General features: G+C 31.2%; 1 protein-coding gene across 6 annotated transcripts; it reads right to left on the bottom strand.

Moving 5' to 3' along the window:
• Positions 1–121: 121 nt before the first annotated feature.
• Positions 122–26,051, bottom strand: Wech (tripartite motif containing 71 protein wech). Of its 6 annotated transcripts, XM_074240754.1 has the most exons (11): positions 25,848–26,051; positions 25,298–25,605; positions 25,201–25,216; positions 24,884–25,059; positions 24,597–24,796; positions 6,511–6,720; positions 6,128–6,418; positions 5,716–6,045; positions 5,328–5,618; positions 4,023–4,919; positions 122–3,883 (listed from the first exon to the last, which is right to left on the bottom strand). In XM_074240754.1, exons 6-11 carry the CDS (start codon positions 6,646–6,648, stop codon positions 3,308–3,310), a joined length of 2,523 nt encoding a protein of 840 aa, XP_074096855.1. In that variant the 5' UTR covers positions 6,649–6,720; positions 24,597–24,796; positions 24,884–25,059; positions 25,201–25,216; positions 25,298–25,605; positions 25,848–26,051; the 3' UTR covers positions 122–3,307. The 6 variants fall into 6 exon arrangements, with proteins under 6 accessions (XP_074096855.1, XP_074096854.1, XP_074096856.1 ...); XM_074240753.1 differs by having other exon boundaries at positions 24,597–24,813; positions 24,884–25,216; XM_074240755.1 differs by having other exon boundaries at positions 6,511–6,668; positions 24,884–25,216.
• Between the last annotated feature and the right edge of the window lie 1,184 nt (positions 26,052–27,235).

Here is a 27,235-nt window from a genome sequence, read left to right as displayed (position 1 = left end):
TACTCAAAGATGTGAAATATTAAATGATATATCCAATGTTTTATGAGCATATTGTAGGTTGTTTTAAATTTTATTTCCATAATGAAGGATAAAAATTATATAAATAAGTACAGTAGGTAAATCAAATTTTTTTATACTTTATTTAAGAAGAAAGATCACGAGTGATTTCGAAATCTGTACAGATATTTTTTTATACTTTTCCAATGCGCAAAAGAATCACTTCATTCACAATCAATTAGACAACTTTTTTTAGGTAACATAGTTGACAATTTAACATCACAAACAATATCCAACACACAATCATACAACAAAACTAATTCTATAACATTAAACTTCACAGTAAAAAATATATAGTTCAAATGCTTTACAGGTAACCGTAAACTCATATCTGAGATATTAAACTTTAGTTTATAAGATTATTATTTTATAATTCATAAGAAAATCATTTTTCATTAATTTGTTTTTACATAGCTGACACATAAAATTTAGTTTCAATATATTTATACTTTTATAGAAGATTATCAGATTAAAGTTTTAAAATTTCTCGAGAAGTTTAATAAAAATTTTCTTTTTCAATTTCATCAATATATTCTTGGCAATCAACATGACAATTTACCATTTTTAACGTATCATATATATTTATGATTGACCTTTCATCATCAATTTTCCCTAACGAATTGACATTATCTGTCATGCAACTACATTTAATATTGAAACAAAAAACAATAGTATCATATACATTTTTTAAAAATCTTATTTCGCCCTTCAGAGTTATTTCTCAAAATTTCAGGCTATAATAATTCCTTATACTGAAAACTACTCAATTTGTATAAGTTTCACAATTAACTTCATTCAAATTATTATGTTGTAAATTTTAATATTATTTTTACAATATACTGTCAACATTTTCTAAACATAATATACTCGAACATAAATTTTGAAAAAAAATATCATAAAAAATTATCTAAAGTCGCAAAAATAATTAAATATTGCAGTAAAACTGAAGTTTCAAACAAACGGAATTAAACATGTTCAAAAAAAGTAATTCAACAGAAATATTAAGTTCTTAGATACATCTAACAGATATGTTTCTTATTGCATTCTTTTGACATTTAATTATACACGAAAACTTAAAAAAATTAAATAAACTGTTACGCAAAGTATAAAAAATCAATCACTGAAGAATTTCAATTTTTAAATACTGGCTTATAAAAATTTACAATATCCATACAAAATTTTTTTACATAATTTTATTACATTAATCAAAATTCATATCTTGTGACTTAAAAAACACAATTACATCACTATTAGTGGTTGGATTGCCAATTTGATGTTTATTAACATTGAATTGACTGTATTTATAGTCATTGTTAAATCGTTGGACTGTCTATTCTTTTACTTCTTACGAAATTGCAATACTGCATAAGAAACTCTAAAAAGTCACTGTTTCTTAATGTAGCTTGAAAACTAAATAATACAGTTAATCTGTTAAATAATAAGACATATCAATAGAAAAAAAAAAAATTTTACAAAGTTAAACATATATTTGATTGCTCTTTATAACCAGTCGAGCCATCTTCAACAGTAAGCAATCAGGTAACTCAGAAAAATTTGTAATTTAATAAATTCGTAAATGCTATTACCATCGAAAAAAAATCAACATTTGAAACATTAATATACAATTTTGGACAAATCAATTTAGATAAATTACTTTGGAAAAATTATATCAATTCAGGATAGCGACTGCAATTTTATTTAAAAACCTCTGTTTAATTTCTTGCTCTAAAAAACTTTTCCTATGGTTATTGGACTCATAATTATCGTCAAAAATGAAAATACAGATAAATAATCTTTGAAAAAAATAATGAATTATTAGTCTCGAAAAAGTAAATCGATTGAAAAGCATTCTTTCTTTTCATTACAACATACTAAATTAAAAATAAATAATTTTCACATTACCAGAAACATTGATATGTTTTAATTTTTTTGAGTTTTTATCAAATCAGTTATTTAAAGAAAATCTACCTTATCTTTGATTATTTTTTTACCGCATTTTTCAAGTAAATATTATGAAAACAGTAAAAAATAAATTTTTTAATGAGCTTTAAAGCTTTTGATGGGAAAAAAAATTAAAAGCTTATCAAAAATTTTGAATGAAGTGTATCCAAACAAGTATAGCAATTTCTAATGTAATAGCCATTTTTCTTTATTCTAAATATGTAAAAAAAATAATTTCAGAGAAAAATTTAACGTGACAGCTAATTATATACATTATCATTATCTGTGACGAAAATTCCGTTTTCCAATTTAAAAAAATCATTTAAAATAATAAAAATGAAAAATAAACCTAAAAACAACAAGCGCTATCTAAAAATAATAATTAAAAATTTTGCTTTTGTTTTTTTCAGTCATTGTTAGTATATTTTATAATTGCAACTAAAACATGGCATATCATCATTTCAATTCAGTCTTGAATCAGTCTTACTGTATAAATACGAGCAATCAATTAATAAAAAAAAATTAATTTAATTTACTAGTGTTGATAAATAATAATATATCAGACTCATTTCATAACAGAAATAACTGAAACACACAAATTTCTTGATACTTTCTGTCATGTCAAATATTCTTATTTTTTGTTCCCAAATTATTTGTTTGATTTGCTTAAATCTTTTATCATTCTATTGTTTTTTTTTTGCTTGATCTATTTTCAGCTCATACCAATATTTTTATTCGAATATCCAAGCATCCGAAATTAAATTAAAAATTTAAAACAACATTAAGTTGGTATATTATACAAAATAAAAAAGTTTTTATCAATAAAAGAAATTTACTATTTGCTACTAAAATAATTCTTATATTTTGAAAAATTTTTTAATGTGAATAAAAATGCCTTTTATAAAACTATTACGGGATTAAAATTCTTTTCACGTGTCATTTTATTCTTTTTTAAAAGAATTGCTTATCACTTAATTCCAATTTTTTGGAAACTTAATACAAAATCTTATCAAGCAGGTTAATTATTATATATGTAATGTAACAAAAGGAAAATAAGTCAAAATGAAAAAATATTTTTGTCAGAAATATTTTTAAAAAATAAGCAATTTTTTGCGTTTCACGCTAAGATGCTTGATTAATAAGAAAATATGCTCACTGTTATTATTATAATTAATTATTTTTCCTTACATAAATTTGGCTAATGAAGTAAAATCAATAAGAAAAGTGTTTTTCAGTTATTCTTTTACTTCTACTTTCTAAACTTTTCTTTTACTTCCTCTTTGGGAATTAAAATTTATTAAATTGCTTTTTAGTATACCAAAATTCGGTTGTTACCAAAATCAACAACTATAATTTGGCCTTCGGGAGATAACGCAATACCAGCAGGGCGATCCATCTGACTTACACCTTTTCCCACACTTCCAAATTTACATTTAAGATTACCTTCTGAATCTAACACCTGTATTCTATTATTACGCGAATCAGCAATAACTATGTTTCCAACATCATCAACCTTCATACCTTGTATTCTTAAAAAGGGATGCGCTCTCTTTTCGGGACCAAATAATTTAGCTTTTTGAAGTTGATAATCAATAATAACTATATGGTGATTATTAAAATCTGATACAAGAATATCGCCATTAGGAGTAAAACTAACGCTTCTTGGTGAATCCAGCAACTTCCACATAAGCTGCATTGTTTCAAAACCGTATTTACGGAGAAAGTCACCTTCTGCATTAAATAATTGAATACGATGGTTCCGTGTATCGGATACAACTATATCACAACGTGTATTAACTGCTACATCCCATGGATAATTAAATTGACCATTCCTCATTCCTTTTTCACCGAATGCTAATAAATAGTCACCATATTTTGATACAATCTGAAAAAAAGAGAAATTCAAAAATATCAAAATTATATCCATTAGAGAAGATGAAAACGTTTAGAAAATCCAAAAATGCGTAACTTGTAATGCGCATTTAATGTGCTATTTTTTTATCAATAATAAAGTTGCTACTTACTTGAATCCGATGATTGTCTTTGTCTGCTACAATGACACGGTTACGTTCATCAACAACAATACCTGCGGGCCTGTCGAATTGCCCTGGACCACTTCCATGAGTTCCAAAATTCCTTATTAAGTCGCCATTTTGATCGTATACTTTAATTTGGTTATTCGATCGATCAGCAACAATAATATTTCCTTCTTTATCACAAGCAACGCCCCAAGGACGACATAAATCATTGTTTTTTTCGCCTTCATCACCAATAATTAAGAGTGGTTTAGGCGACGGTGAATCTTTCCCAATTTTTACAACCACTGGAACTTTCGCAAACGCAACATTTCTTTCAGGTAAGAGAGACCCGGTATAATATTGAAGCGCAACTTTATACGAATTTTGTTGTGGTAACTGAAATTTATGATCTTGGTATCTTTGCTGTTGTTGTTTCTGTTGCTTTTGCTGCTGCTGCTGTTGTTGTTGTTGTTGTTGTTGTTGTTGTTGTTGTTGTTGTTGTTGTTGTTGTTGTTGTTGTTGTTGTTGTTGTTGTTGTTGTTGTTGTTGTTGTTGTTGTTGTTGTTGTTGTTGTTGTTGTTGTTGTTGTTGTTGTTGTTGTTGTTGTTGTTGTTGTTGTTGTTGTTGTTGTTGTTGTTGTTGTTGTTGCTGTTGTTGCTGCTGTTGTTGTTGTTGTTGTTGTTGTTGTTGTTGTTGTTGTTGTTGTTGATATGGTTGAATTAAAAGCGGTGAATTACCACGACCTTTCAGAGCTCTACCATCACCAATTGATCCCATAGGGCTTGTTTTGATTGTACCATATTGAGTAATTGCATCAAGAAGGCTATCGATCGATCCAGAAAACGATAACCAATGATCTTTGAATTGTGCATGGATTAAACCTTCGGATTCGATTTTTGATATCTGTTAGATAAAAAAAATACAAATTAGTTGTAAATCAATCGCTATAAATAAAATTTTCTAGTTAAAAGTAAAATTAAAAATAGTGTATTTGAGGAGGTATGGGTTGAAGGTAGCTCGTAATAATTTTTATCTACTTTTTTCTAAAAAGTGCATTAAAAATAACAAAAATGAGAAAAAAAAAATTTGATCAATCGATTTTTGAAAAGGTTTTGGAAATGAAAAAGCTGTTTTTTTTAGGCGTAATTTTTTTTTTAGTTGACTAAAAAAAATTTTGAATTTCTTGAGAAATGTTTTTAATAGAGTAGACAAAGATAAAAAGAATTTTAGCCACATTGAAAAGAGTTAGAAATATTTGTAAATATATATTTATTGATCCAAAGAAAAATAGTACTTCCAAAATAATTTTACCTCAACAAAAGCTTTTTCTTTAACGGCAATAAGATTTTCTGGATTTCCACTCATATTAAGATAATTCTTAGCTTCAAATATTGCCTTAGCTATTCTCGTTAACTGACCCACAATGTTTCTTAAAATTTCTTGTTGATATTTTATAAATGTTTGCTTCGCAGTTTTTATTTCTTCAATGTGCAAGTAAAGTTCTTTTTCGCGTTCCAGCACAGCATCAACTACTTGCTTAATATTTAAAGAAACATTTTTTTTAACTTTGTATGCCTTGTAACTAATATCATTGGAAGATTTCTAAAAGTAATGTTTAAAATTCAATATTAATATTACAGCGTAAAATAATGAAATCATGAAAAAAATTTTTTTTTCTCCATTAAAAAAAATATCTTACCGAAAGCTTTTGTATGTTTGATTCTATACTTGAAATATAGCATTCAATCTTATCTAAAGCTCGATTGCTTTGGTTTTCAGCAACTTCAGATGCTTTGGCTAATTCCATTGTCAAGTGGTGATCATGAAAATTAATCTGACACATGTCACATATTATTGCTGGGCACGTATAACAATACATTATGGCGTTATCTGGATGTATATTACAAAATGAAAGTAAAGATGGAGTTGGATTCATTCTTGGAAGAAGTTGAAGCAACGGTAAATTGAAAAATTTATTAGGCAAAGCTGCCGTCGGTAATGAATACAAATCAGTCATTTCATTTGAGTTCTAAAAATACAAACAAAAAAAGTGTTAAATCGCCATTATTGTCATAGTTACCAAAAAATATTGACTATAAAAGTTAAATTACTTTTTGCTGCATTATTGAAGAAATTTCACAAAACGAAACTGTGTCATCACGACAATAATGATTCTGAGGGTCGTTAGAAGAAGGTAGTTTAACTTCAGATGATGATACATCTTCATCAAAAGTGACACATTCAATAATACCATTTACCAATGAGTCCATAAGAAAATCGTCTTGAGATATTTCACTACTATAAGAAAACGAACTCCTGTTTGACGATCCTGTTTCTGGTGGACTTAAACTCGACGGCGAATCTCTTGACAAATAACCGTTGGATGGTGAATAACTAGCACTCTGTGAAATTGAATATTAAGATTTAACAAATTTAATGATATTTTATTAAGTAAATTAAAATCAAGTTAATAATGCTACGAGTTATTCCATACCCGATTAGAAATTTGATGATTTTCATACGCAATCGGAGATACATTCACAATCGGAATTTGGAGTCCAAGATCATTATTTATCGTTTCAGAATTTGACATGAAACTCCTGAAGTGACTGTAGCTATTTTGTCCGTTCATGATGACAGTTTTTGTAGCCACTCAAAAAAAAAATAAAAATAGTTTCTACTAAGGATGTCAAAATCCGATTTTCTACAACATAAAAATATTCAATTATCAACAGATAATTCCAAACATAAAATATCATAATTTTTTATATTTATATTGAATAAATCATATTGAAAGTTTCACAAATTAAAAAATAACCTTGATTAAAAAAAAATCTTGAACTAAGATCATTCTGATCAATTTGAGTTTCTTAAATTAAGTAGAAAAGTTTTTGAACCAAAAAATTATTCTTGTTTCAAATAAATTTTACATAGATCAAAACTTTTCTCTTGTATCAAGTCAAAGAAATTAGATATTAAAAATAATTTTCTGTGTTCAAGATTTTAGTCTTTTAAATCACATTAATTTTTCTATCAGTGTATACCTAGTATCGCTTTAAAAAAAGTATCGCGCTCATCTTGTTAACCACTCATTTTTGGTGACACTAACTGAGCCCAAAGACTATAAAGCAATCGATGACTAGCTTTATATTGATACACTATTTTAAATTAAACATAGAGGATCGGGACATTGGTTCTTGATCTTTCGTAAAGTTGTTGAATATTTAGTATTTTTTTAAAAGTGTGAACCATCCTATTTCTAAGAATAAAACCAACTTAAATAAAATTACTTGGAACAATCACATTTCTTTTTCTTTTAGTTCAGAAGAAATGGAATAATTTGAAGAGAAAAAAAAATTCTAGTGTCAATTTTTCAATTGAAAATAATTTTTAAGCTTTGAAATAAAATGCAGAAAAACGACCAATCATTTCTCAATGAAAAGATATTTCCTGGTAAAGTCGCCAAACAAACGATTTTTGACATTTTCGAAAATTTCAAAGGGCTGCCATTTCTAAACTATTTGATGGATTTAGCTCAACTTTGAACTCATTCAAGCTCTCTCTCTCTCTCTCTCTCTCTCTCTCTCTCTCTATATATATATATATATATATATATATATATATATATATATATATATATATATATATATATATATATATATATATATATATATATATATATATATATATATATATATATATATATATATATATATATATATATATATATATATATATCATCGAAAATTTTTTCACCATTCCATCTTTAAAAAAAAACAATAAATTAAGAAAGTAGTGATGGATAATAAAAAAAACATATTTTTTATAATTTGAAGCGATTTTTGATAAAAATTTAAAATGACAAAAACTATGTCATTGAATATCTCAAAAAATATTGATTTCAGCGATTTGGTGCTTAGGACCTTTTTTGTAGAAAATTGAATTTTCTACAAGGTTGTTTTTTTTTACATTTTCTTCCATTTCGCATGGAATGCTCCTAATAGTAACGAAATTCTTTGTGAATTTTGGCACAAGGGCCAATGCAATAGATAGATTTTTGTAATCTACCTAATAAATGATTTAAAATAGAAAAAAATTATACAAGAACTATGATATTAAATTTCATTAAAACACAAAAATTATTAGCCTCTAAATATTTTTACCAATCATTTTTTTGAAAAAATCTTTAAGGCTGCTATATCATATACATTCACCGATCTTTCTTTTTCGTACTGATGAGTAAAAAAAATATTATAAAATAAAAAAATTTTTGTCATAAATCATAAATCACTGAATTCCAAACTGTCGTTGAAAATGGATAATCAATCACTTAGTATCCACACAGGTCATGGAAGTGCAACTAGATAAGAGATTTCGTTTGAATTTATGTGAGAGAAAATGATAATAGATAGCATAAGCACACCACCTTAGTAGTGACAAACTTAAAATTTTCATGACAACTTGGAAAATTTGGCAATGCTCAATAATTTATAAATTATAAATTTCCATGTTATAATAATTATATTATTATTATCCAAATTTTAATAACTCGAAAACTTTCTTATTAATTTTAATTGACTTTCAATTGTTATCACTTTCAAGCTGTATTTTAAAGCAATTAAACTAAAGAAAATTTATTTACTTCTACTGATAAACTTGTTTTTTCATGTGATATTGCATCACACGGCTGAATTTTGAGAGAATTGTGTGTGTGTGTGTGTGTGTGTGTGTGTGTGTGTGTGTGTGTGTGTGTGTGTGTGTGTGTGTGTGTGTGTGTGTGTGTGTGTGTGTGTGTGTGTGTGTGTGTGTGTGTGTGTGTGTGTGTGTGTGTGTGTGTGTGTGTGTGTGTGTGTGTGTGACCTTATTATAACTTTTGTACGGCTAGATCGATTCCATCGCGATGGGCACCATTCGGAAGGGCTTAATCAAACTCAGATTTTGAATACAGTTTCAATCGATTCGGATCGGTAGATTTTGAGAAATATCTAAATAACTACAAAAATAAATTTTTTCTCATGTGATTTTTTTGGAATAACTTTTAAACGTATCAACCAATCAATTTCAAAAACTAATCAGCTCTTAACATCAACAAACCACGTCGATCACTGCCAGCCCGATCAAAATCGGTTGATTCGTTCGTGAGTTATCGGTGTCGAAAGAAAACCGAAAAAAGTGTTTTTTCGGAATTACTTCGACATTTATAGTTTAATTAATTTGAAATTGAAAATTCTCCATGAAGCTTAGAAAACTGCGTCGAATGCCGCCAACCGCGTGAAAATCGGTTCATTTATTCAAAACTTATGTTTTAGAGCTTGAAGAGCTCAAAAACGTAAGAAGTGAAATTTTGAAAGCTGAAGAATGGAATACAAGCGAGAAGTTGCAGAGATGTCCTTTAAGGTCAACAGTTTTCCGAATTTTTTTAATTGTAAAATAAATTATGAACAACTATTTTTTCGCATAGTTCTCTTTAAATTGCATGTTGACTTTTTTTTGCTCTAAAAATATAAAAAAAAATTTTGAGCTTAAATAAATTTATTTTATTTGTTACTAATGATATGTAAAGCAATTCCAATAATAATGTTAAAAATAAGCCTGCATCATAATTTTAATAATCCTCCACCACACTTTAAGACCGGTTGGACTACTAATTATATTGTGACACTACTACACAATGAGAAAGTTAAAATGTACATTTGAGAAAAGTTTACATGAAATGGTTAACGAAGAAACAAACGTAATATAACTTTCAACTTTATCAACTCAATTTTGATTTTTTTATCTTTACATGGATATATTTCAATTGGATCAAAATTGTCGAATTAATGTTTGATTTAAAAAAAAAAAAAAAAAAAAAAAAAAAAACTTACATTTTCTACTTTATTAGCTGTAATCATATGATGAATAGTTTTTCCCCGACAGATAAAAGTTCTGACGTTAAACTTGAGGCGAAGTTGAAGTCCAATGCACAATACACAAGATACACCTCACAAGCTACCTTTACTGAGTCTGAAGTCTGAACTCATGTGATCGTTCTCTCACTCGATGGTTGTAAGTTACTACCCCTCTTTTCGGTCAACTGTCATACTCCGCCTTGTTCGACCAATCAGAAACCCGGGTTTTCACCTCACCAAAGCATCTACTGTGACGACAAACGCGCGCCCTTCAAAACTCGTACTGACGTACCTACCGCCTACGACATCAATTCTACCCCCTGACGATATTTTTTTTTCCTTTTACAACATACCGACATTTCGGAGCTTAATCTCAAGCGTATTAAGTCTTATTTTATTTTGTTTCACTTGAAATAGCTGATTATATTTCAAATGAACTAGCAGATTGATTAATTAAACAATCAAATGATACAAAACCTTAAAAAATAAAAAAATTATTTAGAAACATTTTTAAATAATTTAATTATTTTTATTGTTATTTAAATATTTTTCATCTTAAATTGCTATGAAAAAATATGATCTCAAGAAATAATCAAGGATAACATTTTGTTTATAACAAAATCATAAAAGACGCTACCCTATATACTATCAGAATGGCAGAAGTAGATAGAAATAGATGCGGATAAATGAGCGCTTGCGCCTGAAATTCATGAATGAGAGTAGTTTCGCTCAATGTCAGCAACAGCTATAGTCAGCAAACTTTTACTTGCTACGTAGGACATCTCCTTCCACCCCTATCTGACCTTGAAAAAGGTTAGTCAATAGAGAATAAAAAGTATTGTATTTTATAGAAAGAGACCGAATATCTAAGATCAATTAATTTTTATCTTAAGACGCTCATCTACTTATTTTAATTATTTTTCAATGATTTTTGTCATAGTCATTAGTCTACCTTTGAACATATCTGTCAAAAAACACATTAGCAAATATATTACGAAGGGTGAAAAAAAAAATTCTTCGAAAATCTTACTTCGTATTGAAATATCACGTTATAATTAGGTCAAATGTTTGTTAATCTATTTCGAAGAAATTTCTCATCGACTGTAGATTATGAATTTTATTTTTGCTGACTTAGTTTTTTTAAATTGCTTCAATGAAATTTAATTGATTTTATTGTATTTGGTATTGATGTAAATTGTGAAAAGAAATAGTGTGTATCGTAGTGAATTTTGATAAAAATTCAATAAAAAAAAAAAAAAAAAAAAAAAAACGTGAACTAGGCTACTGATATGACATACGGCACCAGTCCATCGAATTCTATAACTAAGAAAAAAAGCCCATCTTCGCGTTATGAGGCTTGCAATTCGATGAAATGGAAAAAATAAATTGTTGACTTAGAAATAGCTAATCTATAATTAATGATATATAATAAAACGAGAAATAAAAGTTAAATCAGTAGACTCATGAATGGATAGTCCCGTTCGTTATTTCTGCGCATGACATTGGAAGACTAATAGAACGTAGAAGAAAAGAGTGATTCATCTGGGTGATTTTCTGTAAGGACGTCTTAAATTTGTACAAAATTGTCTGACCAAATTATTTTTGATTTTATTAGAAAAAAAAATTAATAGGGGCTACAAAACTATCAGCTTAATGATAATAAATACACAGCCGATTAAATTTTTGTTTTTTCGATATTTGTGTATCTTTTGCCATATAACATGACACGGGACTGTTTGCCAGGGGACTGTTTTTTTTTTATCAAATTGAAAAAAATCAAGCAAACTATTTTAATGCATTCAACTTTTCAAGTTCTCAATGAATATTTAGATTAATTAGAATAATATTAAGACTTTTGGATCCAATTTTGTAAATAAATTATAAATAAAAATAGTTGCCAGGGGACTGAGTTTCTCGGGGCCCAGACACATGTTTCCAGCCCAAAAGGTGTTTTTGACACTAAATAAAATGGCGATAAAGCGCCAACAGCCCTATGAAGAAGATTTCTATTGAAGAAGATTGTTAGTTAACTAATTAAGTTTATAAACATTGAGGACCAAATAATTTAAAATTAAATTTCAAAGTTTTAATTTTGGGAATGGGACAGCTCAGGGAACTGTTATTTCGGTGGTTTACGAATTTATAGCAAAAAACCAAAATTTATTTCATTTCAGTTTTCAATGCTCCAAATAGAAATATTTTTTTACATTCCTAATAAATTTTTTTTAGTTACACAATGACAATTTTTCTAATAAAAATATGCCTGGGACAGCAAAAAACATCCTTACAGAAAATCACCCATCTATATGTACTGAATGTCTGATTTCGTGATTATTCTTTTGAAGTAAAATAAAAATGATTGTCCAAAATTAAACATTTAGTCGACAGTAGTTGACCAAATTTTTAAGGAAAGCTTGTTAATCATGAAATTAAACGATTTTTTTAGCATGTACGAATGACAGTACAGATTTAATCTAAGCTACAGACATATAACATAAATTCTGCTCCATACTTAATTAAACTACGCATTTATATGAATAAATGGAAGGGAGTTATTTACTCGAAAATTCCAACGAAAATCAATCATCTTTTTTGTCTGTCTGCTGCTGTAACTTCAAGCAAATCTATAATCTATAATAGATATCTATGTAATATCTTGTGTGTGTATCTATGTAAACCTCCTATAAATTTAAAACCGCTTGACCGATTTCATCGCGGTTGGCGCCATTCAAAAGGATATGACCAAACTTAGATTTTGAATTCTATTCGGATCGATTCAAACTAGTAGATTTTAAAAAATCTAAAAAAAACTACAAAAAAGATTTTTTCAAAAGTGGTTTTTTTGAAATAATTTTCAAATGGCTGTACCGATCGATTCCAAAAAATAATCAGCTCTTAAGCTTGAAAAACCAATTGCCGTGAATCCGGTTAAAAACGGTTAATTTGTTCAAGAGACATCGTGAACGAAAGAAAACCGAAAAAAGTGTTTTTTTTTCACATAACTTCGAAATTTCTTCTTAGATCGTTTTTGATGCAATAGAATAATTGTAGAAGTTTAAAAATCCGCGTCGATCGCTACTAAGAACGTAAAAATCGATTGATTTGTTCGTGAGTTATCGTTGTCAAAAGAAAACCGAAAAAAATGTTTTTTCGGAATTACTTAGAAATTCCTTGTTCGATCAATTTAAACTTAAAAGTCCTTCATGAGACTTCGAAAATTGCGTCAAATGCCACCAACCACGTAAAAATCGGTTCATTCATTTAAAAGTTATTGCGGTTTGAAAATTCAAAAAATTGTGTTGTATTAAGCCTCTATTAGACTTTTGAGCTCGGAGAGCTCAAAATGACACGAAGCTCGAAAAGTTCAAAAACGTAATAAGTGCAATTTCGAGCGCTTAAGTATGGAATTAGCGGAAAGTTGCAGGGATGGTCTTTAGGGTCAACCGTTTCCTAATTTTTTTTTGTCCAGGAGAGTCAAGAAGTATTGGCTTCTAAAATATATAAAGATCAAGGTGTGCCGCTTTTTCGGTAATTATTTTTCAATTAAAAAACAAGTTGTAACCTGCAGTACGGTCAAAAAAGACTGAAATTTGAGTCCACATTATTGAAATGCATAATTGGAGATTTTGCCAAGTGTGCTGAAATGGAGATCTATAAATTTGTATGGTCTACATCTCTTCTATTAATTTTTGAGAAATCCGCTTATTTAAAAGTTATTCAAGAAGAACTTTGAATTTTAAAAAATGATATATTTTAAGATTTAATGATTTTTATCACTAAATCATTAATATTTAAAAAAAAACATTTCAAATTGATCGTAAGGTAAACTTAAAAATTATTAAATTGCATTCAAGTGACAATTGTCTCATTGCAAAATTTTTTCTGATTAATTACCACACGGATATTGAATATAATTAGATTGGTGAGCTCTGTTAGTTATTCGCTTTATTTAAACTACGAATGAGGACTTGAAACTTTAAAAATAATTTTTTTAAATCAAATTTTTAGACATCAAAAAATTATGTCGAAAATACAAAAAAAATTTCGATATGATTTGAATGAAAAATTGAATTTCTGGAATTAAAAGACATTTTTTTTCTTTCCAACAAAATTGTAAAAACTATTTCAGGTAAAAAAAAAAAAAAAAAAAGGAAAAAATGCTTTATGAAAATGAAAGACCCGAGTGTTGATGTGTTTTTGCGATAATTCGAATCAAAAAGAATATTATCAAGATGCTCATTTTGTTTACTTTGAACTACCTAACGATTTTGGACGAGTGATGAGGGATTCATCACAATGCTTTTGAAGTTACAGTGTCTTCAGATCATTCGCGTTTGACAGACTGTAACTAGAAATATATTTTCAATAACGCCAACGCCGCAAGCAAAAAAATTACCCACAAAACAAATCAATTGATGAGAAAAGTCTATTTGTGGTTATACATTTTTAGACACACTAGAAATATCCACACATTCTAAACTCTTCGAACGATAAAATTAAAATTTTTGGACTTATTTTTGCGAATATTTGGGTTTTTAAAAAAAAAAATTTGATGCGTCATTACGCTAATAAGCTTAAGTACTAGCCTATGGTTACTTAAATCAAAAATAAAAATAATTAGTCATTTTTTCAGAAAAGTTTGATATGAAAAACTATCCTCATGCTTTGAAATGCTGGGAGGATGTCGATGAACGAAAAATGGCTTGTCTGCGTCGACTCCTTACCGATTTGTCTCGTGTACTAGTGCTTGGGAAAATTGTTTTCAAGGTTATGTCAAGAGCAAAACCATATGTATATACTGTACAACACTATTCCGCATTATCACTGTGACGCCCACACTTACCGCGTGGGTGGCGAGCGTTGGCGGGAAAATAAGATATAATCTCGAAAATTTATAGATATTGCTAAATTTTTTTTAATTATTAACTGATTAAAGAACAAGCTGCTGCTTCTCTATTATCTATAAAAATATTGTGAGATATTAATATTTCCAAAAATCATTATTTCCCCACATTCTTTTGTTCATTAATATAAAATTAATTAACGCTCATCAGATATAAGAAAGATTAATCAAGAAACGTTTCCCACGTAATTACAGAGTATTTGATCATTAATTTTGATTATTTTATATCAAATCAGCCAATGATTTGAAATCTCGGAATAAACTACGATCATCAAAAAAAGATTTAAATAATTTTTTTCTAAGTTATATAGCATTAGACATTCTATGATTATTAGATTTTTCTAACGTTCTAGTCACCGGAAAACGTATTTGACATAAAAAATATATTTTCAAGAAATGTTGCAATTAAAGAATTTTCAATTTTGAAAGAAAGTGCAAATTGACCGTAGAAAAAATATAATTGAAATGATTGATATAATCAGTTTGCAGTAAGTTTTCATTTATATTCTTTTTCTCTGGTTTAAAAAAAAATTTTTTTATGATCACAAATCATAGTCTAATATCAATATTTGATAAAATAAAAATAAACTAAATTTTATTATCGAACACTCGAAAATTAACTTTACCTAATGTTCAAATGTAAATTTTTCATAAATAAACCAAATTTTCGCTATTCGTCTGAAACTATCTAGTTCTGGTTGGCTCCACACATTAAAACTAGTATTTTTAATGCAACTTATGTGGAAAATATAATGTGACGCGGAATGAAACACAATGTCAGACCGAGTGATGCCAGCCCTCGCTTTGCTCGGACAGGCAACTTCACTCTGTTCTGAAATCGTTTTGTTTCATCCCTAGTCACACAATCTACTATTAAGATAAAAGACCCTATTAGTAGCACTTTTTTTTTTCAATGAAAAAATGTTCTACTTGGAATAAAAATTAAAAATTTTTTGATCTAAAGGTTTTAAAAATTATAAATAATGATATATTAATTATTGAAATTAATGATTTAATTAATTGAATAAGTACCAAAATCAAAGAAAGTGTCAGTAATGGAGTCCTCGCCACTAATTGAGTCTTTTACCCTAAATTATTTATTTGATTCAAGTAATTTTTTTTTCTATATAAGCTGTAGATAATCAAATATAACTTTTTTCCCGTCCGGGCGTAAAGCGTCAACTTTAGCCCCGCTGCGCTAAACGAAGTTTCCGCTTTACGCCTTCGTCGGGGAAAAAAATAGTATACACTCCTCGGGAAGTAAATAAGAAAGCCTCAGATCATATGTTTGTTGACCTTGGCTTCGCCTCGGCCTGAAAGATTGTGTTGACAATATAAAAGCGGGGAGCATATGTTGATAATAGAGAGTTGAAAAAGACTATATGCGGAGACGCTGAGACAATCGGCCTTGTAAAAACCAGAAAACGGTATACAAGTACAGCTCATAATAATAATAATGTATAATATAATTAATTATAATAACTGTTTATTTATACAAATAATTTTTGACAAAATCATAATCCAAAGAATACAGCAATATTTTTAAAGTTACGAGAATCTTTATTTGTGGGGTTTTTTTTAATGTGTACGTTGTAGCGGGTATTTTTTCGTTGGATCAAATGATTTGTTGCCCGCCCGTACTAATAATTCTTATGTCTTGTCTCTATGTCTCGTCTATTTGAAAACATCTGTGTCTGAATTCCTCAATAATGCAAAATTTTACCTAAGCCTGCAATAAATATTAAGACATATCTTAATCCATGGATTAAATTTATTACTATTACCTATACAATGGTAATTTTTCTAAAATTTTTTATTTCACAGTTCTACTACTTTAAGCTTCTTCCTGACTCTAGACGATAATAAATTGTATCCTCGGTATTTCTCATTTTATAATCGGCATTCGTTTAAAACGTGTATGGGTCGTTTCGATGGGAATAAAATTTTTTAACTTTCCGCTATAAAAATCGATGATTTTCAAAAAATCGAAGAGTTATTGGTTACACCCCTATTTCCGACAATCGAGTTCTCATCAGGCTTCCACGTTTTGTGTGTCTGTGTGTGCGCGTCAGGGGTATGGTAGGGTTTAGAGGGTAGAGGTAAGGGGTGCATTCACGTTGGACGCTCACACGCTTTGAGCGCTCACGCTTATAAGCACAAATTATTGGCGTTGGTGTAGACTTACGAACGCTTAGAATCAATCAGAAAATATCGTTCGTTTTGGACGTTATGAACGTTAGTTTGTATCAATATGGCGAATGTGGGAAATTTTAATCAAATAGTAAATAATTTATTGGAAATAATCAACGATGATTTTGATGATGATGATAGTAATGAATGTGATATGATTGAAGACAGTGATGATGAAATGGAGTGGGAATATTGTAATATTTACTTAAATTTATCTTTTAAAAAAGAACCCATCCCAAGGCTCCAAGATTTTGTTGAAGAGGTTATTCCAGCTTTTACTGATAAAGAATTTAAATCTCACTTTAGGTAATTAATAAAGTTTCAAATTTAATTTTGTAAAAATGTTAAATGTTGTTTACCAATTTAAATTTATAGATTCAATTATAAACAAACAAATGTTTCAATAATTCTAGATTATGTTGATCAGCATTTAATTTTATCTTTGATATATTTAAACCATCGTTAACAAAAAAAATTTCAGGATCTCCAATGATGCCTCCCGAAGGAGGACCATCTCTGTGTATGAAAAAGTTTCCGTCGAAAACACGTCTAATAAGGGTAGCACTGCAGTAGCTTATGATAAATTTTAAAGAAAGCGCCACACGTAATTAGAAAAAGATAGAGAAACAAACAAGGACCGAACAATTTACGCTTCGTTTTGGCGTACTTTTCAAAGAAAATATATGATTGGATCATACTTATGATATATTATTATTAATTAAAGTGTTCTTTTATAAGTCATGTTAAAATTTCCAATTATGCATGAAATCATAAAGGGAATATTAATTAAAAATTTGAAAAGCATCATTTTAAACAATTAAGTTCACAAACGTGTAACCAAAAATATATTTTTTTTTATAAGTTATGAAAAAGTCAGAAATTCTAATGCTGTCCATTTGAAAGAGTTACAAATAAAATATGTAATGATGACCAGTTTATGGGATTTTATTAATAAAGTGTAATGTAAAATGAATAAACAAACGGGTTCAAAAGGAAATTCAATGAATACATATTATTTAATTGTATAAATAAACTAATACATCTTTATCAATAGTCATAGTTGAACATATTTTTAACTTCCCGCTAAGAAGATCGAAGATTTTCAAAAATTGGGAAGTTATTATTTCTATCCCGTTTTGCAAAAGTTGAGTTCATCAGATCTCGACGTTTGAAGGTCACAGGAAGCTTCCCTGACTATCCCCTTGAGGTTGTTACTATGTCTGTGTGTATATAAGTATATACGCGTGTGTGTATGTGTGTGTGTGTGTGTGTGTGGCCGTATGTAAACCTCTCATAACTTTTGAACAGATTGACAAATTTCATCGCCGTTGACGCCATTCGAAGGAGTTTGACCAAACTTAGATTTTTAATACAATTTGAACCGATTCAAACAAGTAGATTTTGAGAAATTTGAAAAAAACTACAAAAAAAAAATTTGGAAAACCGTTGATCCTAAAGACCATCCCTGCAACTTTCCGCTAAGTTCAGTTATTACGCGCTTGCAATTTTACCGCTTTTGCGATGTTTTTGAGCTCTTCAAGTTCAAAAATAAGCTGTTTGATACTTCAGAGCTTTTCGAGCCCAGAAGTCTAATAAAAGTTTGATGAAAAACGCTTTTTTTCATTTTCAAACTGCTATAACTTTTAATTTAGTAAACCGATTTTCACGCGGTTTGTAGCAATCGATGCAGTTTTTTAAGTACTATAAACAATATGCTAACATAATTTGATCAGATGTAAAATTTAGAGTTTTTTGTTAAAAAATTCCATTTTTTCGATTTTTTTTTGTTTACGATATCTCACGAACGAATGAACCGATTTTGACGCAGTTGGCAGTGGTCGACGTCGTTTTTAAAGGTTGAGAGCTGATTAGTTTTTGGAATCGATCGGTGAAGCCGTTTAAAAGTTATTCCAAAAAAACCACTTTTAAAAAAAATTTTTTTTTGCAGTTTTTTTGAGATTTCTTGGAATCTACCTGTCCGAATCGGTTCAAATTTTCAGGAAATCTAAGTTTGGTGGAACCTAATCGAATGCCACGTTTCGATCGATCGCGCCGTTCAAAAGTTATAGATGGGTCACACACATATACATACATACATACATACATACACACATACATACATACATACATACACTACCGGTCAAAAGTCTTTGCCCACCCTATAGATTGCGGGTTTATACAACAAATAAAAATAATACGATTGATTTTGATACCTGTATTTAAAAAACATGAATAGATAAGAATACAGTAATGATAAAACTACAATATATAATTGATTTTTATTTAAATTTTCGATTCATCGACGTAACCTCCTTTTGCTTTGATTACTGCGGCGCACAATTTTGGCATTCTATGTATTAATTTCAATAAATAATCATCATCTATTTGGTTCCATTCATTTTGCAGGATTTCCCAAAGGTGTGAAGCAGAAGTAGGACACTGCTTTCTGACTTCTCTGTCCAATTTATCCCACAACAACTCTATCGGATTAAGGTCGGGCGACTGTGACGGCCAAATCATGACTTTGAGCACATTCTTCTTTTCCAATTGTTCTAAATACTCTTTACAAAGCTTAGATGAATGCTTAGGATCGTTGTCGTGTTGGAAGATAAATTTTCTGCCGATCAGGCGCTGGCCAGAACGGACTACATTTTCCTTTAGGATTTTTTTATAGCCTTCTTTCTTGAGAATTCCTTCAATTTTTACCAAGTCTCCAGTCGCCCTTCCTCCGAAACATCCCCAAACCATCACTGAGCCTCCACCGTGTTTCACAGTAGGGATTACACATGCATCTAACATCCGTTCTTGACTTGACCTGCGCACAAAAACTCTTCTTTTAGACCCAAAACCTCGAACTTCGACTCATCGCTAAATAAAACGTTCTCCCACTCTTCTTGCATCCAATTTTTATGTTCTCGGGCCCATTGCAACCTCTTGATTTTATTCTGACGTCTTAAAAGTGGTTTCTTCACTGCCACCCTCCCAAAAAGGCCAACTTCTCTCAATCTCCTTTTCACAGTAGAAGTACTCACAGGCGAATCCCTAGACGAATTGATTTGAGCTGCGATCTCTGGGCCTGTGAGTCGTCGATCTCGTTTGCTGATCAATGCAATACGTTTATCTTCAGCAATTGTGGTTTTTCGAGGCCGCCCTGAACGGTTTCTATCGTGGAGACTTTTGGTGGATGCATATTTATTAACATTATAGTCCACGGTTCGTCGAGATATTTTCAATTCAGAGGCAATAGCACGGTTACTTTTGCCTTGATTATGAAGACTAATGATAAATGCACGAGTTTCGATTGATAGCTTCTTGTTTTTCCTCATTTTTAGACTTTTTGATCCGAATTTGTGAGAACGAAAAGAATCCAATTATGAACTTCACAGAAAAAGTTAATATCACTGTAACGCCCTTTCTTTTCGTTTAAAACTGCAGAATGGGACTAAACTACAAGAGTAAACACCAAAATAATAATTCACTTTTACACAAATAAAAAAAGAGTCGGGTACTTGAAAGTATTAATTTTTCACAGACACCCACAAAATATAAAAATGTTCTATTATAGAGTAAACCAATTACAGAGAATGAAATTTTTGTTCAATATAAGATCGTTCTGAACTTAGTTTGACAATTATGAGAGAAAAATTCGGAAGAGAGTAATATATTGAAACAGAAGTATGGTTGAACGGGTGGGCAAAGACTTTTGACCGGTAGTGTACATACATACATACATACATACATACATACATACATACATACATACATACATACATACATACATACATACATACATACATACATACATACATACATACATACATACATACATACATACATAGTTGGACTAGCATCCAATCCGCACTCGCGGCATAACAATAAACTGCGGAAGTGGAATGCTAGGAAGCTTGATGAAGAAGCACTGCGAACTTCCTTGAATCAGAGCTTGTCTACTGAACGGAGTAGCCTAATTCCAAGTAGCCGCAAGGAGACGGAAACAATAGTCTCCAATGCGATGGGACTGATGGATGCCTCGTGTGATGCCTCAATGCCTCGACTGAAAAAGCAAGGCTCCCATAGGCCGGCATACTGGTGGTCACAAGAGATAGCAGAGCTTCGAAAAACATGCCACAAGCAACGTCGACGAGCAACGAGAGCTGCGAAGCATTCTCTCGACCAAAATAAATATTCGATGGAGTACAAGCAGGCCAAGAAGACTTTGAATAAAGCTATTAAAGCGAGTAAAGCGATAATGTGGAAAGAGATCTGCAACGACCTCAACAATGACCTCTGGAGTAAGGCCTACCAAATTATTACTAAACGAGTTGGAACGGCTTTGCCAGAAGCGCCAAAATGTCCTGCCTTGATGAACAGCATCGTGGCGGAGAAACTGCCGCACGCGGCAAAGACTATCAAGACAGGAAAAGCACCTGGTCTTGACGGCATACCGACATCTGTCATCAAAATTGTAGCCCTGGAGTACCCAGACATACTCTTAAGCGCCTACAATGCCTGTCTGACAACCGGCACGTTCCCTAAGATCTGGAAGCGGCAGAGATTGGTCCTTTTGGACAAGGGGAAAGGAGCCCCTATAACACCTTCGTCGTTTAGACCACTCTGCATGCTGGACATTGCCGGAAAGCTGCTCGAGAAGCTCATTCAAGGGAGGCTACGCAATGACATCGATCATGATGGAGGATTTGCCTTTAACCAACATGGGTTCCGGAAAGGACGATCAACAATCGGTGCAATTCAGAAGGTAACGGAGATAGCAAGAGGAGCATGGTCTGGTAGTCTCAAAGCTCGCAAGGTCTGTCTTCTCCTAACATTCGACGTTAAAAACGCCTTCAACAGCGCGAATTGGGGGGATATTTTAGACGCCCTGGAACACAAATTTGACGTGGAGCCAAAAAATCTGAAAATGATCGACGATTACTTTGACGAGAGAAAGCTGATAGTAAAAACAACAGAGGGCTATCAAGAGCATGATGTAACGGCTGGCGTACCCTAAGGCTCAATTATAGGGGCCGACCTATGGAACGCTGACTACAACGAGCTCCTGCGAATTCCGCTGCCGAAGCAGGTGGAACTCACGGGCTTTGCGGATGACGTCGCGGCTACGATTTTAGTAGACAGTACCGAGGAGGCAGAACTGCTAGTTCGAGATACCACTGATGCTATCGAGCCTGGCTTGAGAAACACCACCTAAAACTCGCCAAACAAAAAACAAAGATGATTGTCCTGACTCGTCAAAAATGGTTTCCAAAACCATTTACAGTAGACATGGGAGGTACAACATTAACGTCAACACGGGCTCTGCGCTATCTAGGGGTAATGATAGACGAGAAACTATCCTACCGCGAACACCTAGATAATGTATGCAAGAAAGCCAGCAAGACCGTATCCAACCTATCAAGGATCTTGACCAACTCCATAGGACCACGGACCCGAAAACGACGAGTCCTGCTTGAGGTAGTCCACTCTGTACTGCTTTATGGAGCGGAGATATGGGTTCACATCCTGAAGCAGAAGACATACCGACGTAAAATGTACCTACCGCACGGTTTCTGAAACGGCTGTATTGGTCATAGCAGGAGTCGCACCTATCGATTTACTTGCGTTCGAAAGGGTAAAACTCCATGACGCTAAAAGAAACGTTGACAACTCCAAGGAGACAAGGACGAAAATAAAAAAGGAAACGCTACAGGAGTGGCATGACCGATGGACGTCAGGGGAGACGGGCAGATGGACGGCGCGCCTGATTCCGGACATAACCATCTGGCTCTCTCGACAACACGGGGAAACGGATTTCTACCTGACCCAGTTCTTGACAGGCCACGGCAAGTTTAACGCTTACCTCTACAAGAGGGGGCTATAGGACACGCCGATGTGCAAATACTGCCCGGACCAAATCGACGACGCCGATCACACTTTCTTTGAGTGTGTACGGTGGAAGGACTACAGAAGCAGCACAGAAGAAATCTTACGCACCACGCTTTCCCCGGAAAGCTGAGTAACCTATATGCTCGAAAAAGAAGATAACTGGTCAGCTGTCGCAACCTACGCGCAGTTTCTTCTAAAAACGAAAACCTCGGAAAGGGATCAGTAACCAGTAATCAGGAGTAGGCGTCGCAAGACGCAACACGGACTGGATTGAAGTAATGCTAACCCGGTTCCGATCCAGTCCTCCCTGTAACATCTATAGGGAAAGAAGAGAGGATGTTTAGTCGGTATTGTTGTCAATGATGTTGACTTCCGAGTCCGACATAACCAGGATAAACATCTCGTTCTGGTATACGTAAATGTATTTTATCTCCTCTATAAAAAAAAAAAAAAAAAAAAAAAAACATACATACATAGTGACACCCTCTCGGGAACCCTTGAAATGGCTTCCTAGGACCTCAAAACGTCGAGATCTGTTGAAAACTCGATTTTTGCAAAACCGGGTAAAACCAATAACTTCCCGATTTTTGAAAATTTTTAATTTTCTTAGCGGAAAGTTAAAAATTATTTCAAATGTGGTTTTTTTGGAATAACTTTTAAACGGCTCGATGGATCTACTCCCAAAACTAATGAGCTTTTGACCTCGAAAAACCACGTCGATCGCCGCTTGTCCGGTCAAAATTGGTTGATTCGTTCGAGAGATTTCGCGAACGAAAGAAAACCGAAAAAAGGATTTTTTTGGAATTACTCCGAAATTCTTTGTTCGATCAATTTCAACTTAAAGATTTTTCATGAGACTTAAGAGATTGCGTCGAACACCGCCAACTGCGTAAAAATCGGTTTATTCATTTAAAAGTTATTGCGGTTTGAAAATTTAAAAAATAGTGAAGAATACCAAATTTGGTACAAAAAATTCTTATTAATGAAGGTATCTGTCCTCGCAAGAATTTACTCTTCATTCACTGTATAGTCATAGTAAGATTCCGTTAGAACAGTTTTCCTGTACACGAAACAAATTATATTGTGCAATTTTAAAATTAAAATTGAGAACATTCTTGGCAATGATGTTTGCTACACTAGTCAAAAAAATTGATTGTAATGACATCTTAATCTGCATTTAACTTCAAGCTTTAAAACATTTCTTTCTATATTGTCATTAATCTGATATTTAATGTTAAAAATTCAAACAAAAACCCTTCACAGATTGAGAATCCTTGAAAATTTAAGACTTTCTTCAATGTCCTAAAATTTTTTGAGACTAAGTGTACACTTGTATGGCCCTCACCCTGTGTAATTGTTTTCAATTAAAATGACTGAAGATCTTATAGTGTAACCATCTGTAGTAAAGGCGAGCTAAAAATTGTTTAGAATATATAAAGAAAGTTATTTACAAGTTTAAAACAAAAATTCGCCGAGTAAAAGTAATTAATAAAATTTTAGAAAGAAAGTGTCTTTCTGCAATACCTTATTATCCTGAAAAATTCTTACAATTTTCACAGAGCTTAGACGTTTTCAATAAAATAAAAATTACAAAATTTTCAATATGCCAAAAAAAATCGCCATTGTCAGTGAAGTTTGCATAGATAATTACTGTTAAATTTGAAATGATGTTCAGTCAACAGAAAATAGTTTTTTTTTTTTTTTTTTTCAACTTACCATTCTCTTCAGACGTTTGTTTTGTTTTACTAGGTTTGAAGCCCGCTGTTTTAGAGCGGTACTTTTCTCTAAAATAATTGAAATTGATTTATGACTGTAAGCGTTTCCGTAAAATTCGACATGATTTACATCTTGGATTCCTTTGATTTCTTTGGTAAGCATCATCACTTATAATCACACCTTTACACAATTTTGAGTACCTGAAAATTGATGTAATCTTTTTAAGTCTTATAGATGAGTAAAAATTTTTATAGCTCCTTGGTTTTATGTGTAAAAAATATTCTTACTCGGACTGGCTCACCGGCCAGGAGTGGGTTCGAATCCCAAGCTGGTCTTAGAAACCATCTTGGTAGATATTCGACCCTTGCCGTGTAGATTTAAGATTTTCACAACCCAAAAAGTCCCCAACGTACCACTCCCAACAGTTAAAGTCGGCGAAGGAACACAGCAGTTAAAATCGACTCTAAATAAAAAAAAAAAAAATATTCTTACATATTAGTGTCTACTTGAGTACCGATGCATAATGGCCATCTTTCCACAGATTTTAAGAACCCGCAAATATTTTTGAGAGAATTTATTTTAACGTCAAAAGGCAATTCTTCACCATTAGCAAAAATTACCTGCAATAAAGTTGCTATTAATGATTTTTGTAACTAAAAAAATTAATTACTTTTTCCATACATTGATTAACAAATACTTACAGTAAATGATAAATCCAGACTTTTCCGTCTTCACAGTGATTGTGGTATGAAGTTGATTTTTGTGGTTCATCAATAACACTTGCTTGAAGCTCATATACTGGTATAGGAATAAATTCATGCTCGATTGTTCGCAAAGCTTTAGCTTTTTGCAATTTTTTCACTGTTGGAAAAATCTTGACCCCTCCATCAATGATAAACTTGTCGTATAATTTAATATGTTCTTCTTTAAAATGAATATGGCAAATATTATCAGTGGCTTTTAATTTAATACACAAACACCTTTGCCACTTGTCTAATCTTGCCGGTGTCTGTGAATATAAATTAGTTATAATACAAAAATGTAAATGTATTGATCGAACATTAAAGAAGCGTTAAACCCTGATTAATAAATTTAATTTCAATGATTGAAAAACAATTTGAAATACAAAAGTTTTCGAGTTAAATACAATATAAATATGCACTTTGCATAGATTGAATTGTCTTAAATTTAATTTTTCAATCAGGGTGTCGGAAAATAAATAAATAATTCAAAATAAACTACTCAACGTACAGTAGGTTGGAAAAAAGACAGACGCTGAGACGAACCATTTTTTGTAGTTTTTAGTTTACGTCCACTAGGACAACTTGTCACGATACAAATTTTTTCCATTATTTTATAACGTTTTATAACTATCATTAATATAATCACTAATAATTATTTTAAAAAATTCACACCAATAAAATTACACTTCCTCTCTGCAGTGTCTTGGTTATATTTACTAAAACAATTTAGACTACGTCAATAGTAGTAGTAGTATTCTTTTAGGCTCTGGGCATTTTCCCATTCGGCCGCTGTACTTGATGGTGGAGTAGTTGTGAGTTTGTAGTTCCTGGGGGTCAACGGTAGGTGTCTCGGTCGGTACGAATTTGAATTTAAATGTTGAGGGATATTTTCCATAATGGACGTGATGGAGGAACGACGTTTGATTTACGTTTGCGTTTTCTTTTGAATTTTTAAATAAATTACTAACTGATATTTGATAAAATTTTTGATTGATAAGTGTTAAACTTTAATTTATTGGTGTGAATATAATTTTACTCTTGAATTGAATTTTTTTTTCTTTTATTTTATTCACTTTAATTTTTAACCTCAATCTTGGTGCGCAATAGTATTTGTCGGAGGGGCAAATCGCCCCTCAAGGTCTCGATAAACCTTGATTGTGCATTAAAAGATTTCATCGAAGGACAACGATTTGGGTATGTTAAAGGAAATTTTCTGCAGTTTCTAGAAATGAAGAATCTTGTTTCTGCCAAAAATGGTACAATATCTAGCCAACCCGAAAAAGAGATTGAACATATGAATAAAAAAATTAAGCTAAAAGACAATGATCTAAATGATTTTAATCCTAATGATTCGGATATGGATTATTCAGATGGAAATAATGTGACCAGTCATGAGATGAATGATCAAAAATATTTTAAAGTGTCAAATGCGTTCAGATTTAGTTCTTTTGATAAAGGCCCTTTTTCGGATTTTGTTCGTTTTTTGACTAATGATGATCAGAAGCATTATAAGATTCTAGATGTTGCCAATTCGTTTTGATGACATTGTTCAATGTTCTCGCAGTACATGGCGAGTCACCCTTGTGGAAAAATTTCTCTGAAATAACTGAAAAAAAATTTTAATAAGTACGAATAATACACTTCTCACAAAAATTAAGGGAGCAGAAAAAAAATCCAAATTTTTGGGGGATTTTCAATAGGCTGTAACTTATACAAAAATGGTCGTACAGCAAAACAAAAAAAAGCAAATTGTAGCTCTAAGTGTTTTGTTTTTGGATCTGAGTGTGAAAATTTTTTTTCGAAAATATTTTTCGAGTAATCATAAGAAAACCACCGAAAAAAAAATTTTCGAAATTTTTTTGGTTTTTTTTTTAATCTACGGACGTGGAAAAAATT

Source organism: Cotesia typhae, unplaced genomic scaffold, assembly GCF_013202065.1.
Source record: "Cotesia typhae breed Kobodo isofemale line unplaced genomic scaffold, CoteBio_Ctyphae contig_30, whole genome shotgun sequence".
NCBI lineage: Eukaryota > Metazoa > Arthropoda > Insecta > Hymenoptera > Braconidae > Cotesia > Cotesia typhae.
The sequence above is the reverse complement of the archived record's forward strand: the minus strand, read 5'-3'. Positions and strand labels throughout refer to the sequence as shown.

Bases quoted from the DNA above. Each gene is read 5' to 3' on its own strand.
- Wech (XM_074240753.1), bottom strand. From the start codon at position 6,648: ATGAACGGACAAAATAGCTACAGTCACTTCAGGAGTTTCATGTCAAAT. The intron at 6,419-6,510 runs GTATGGAATAAC...TCAATTTCACAG, and splicing joins ATCATCAAATTTCTAATCGG to AGTGCTAGTTATTCACCATC. The intron at 5,619-5,715 runs GTAAGATATTTT...CATTACTTTTAG, and splicing joins CAAACATACAAAAGCTTTCG to AAATCTTCCAATGATATTAG.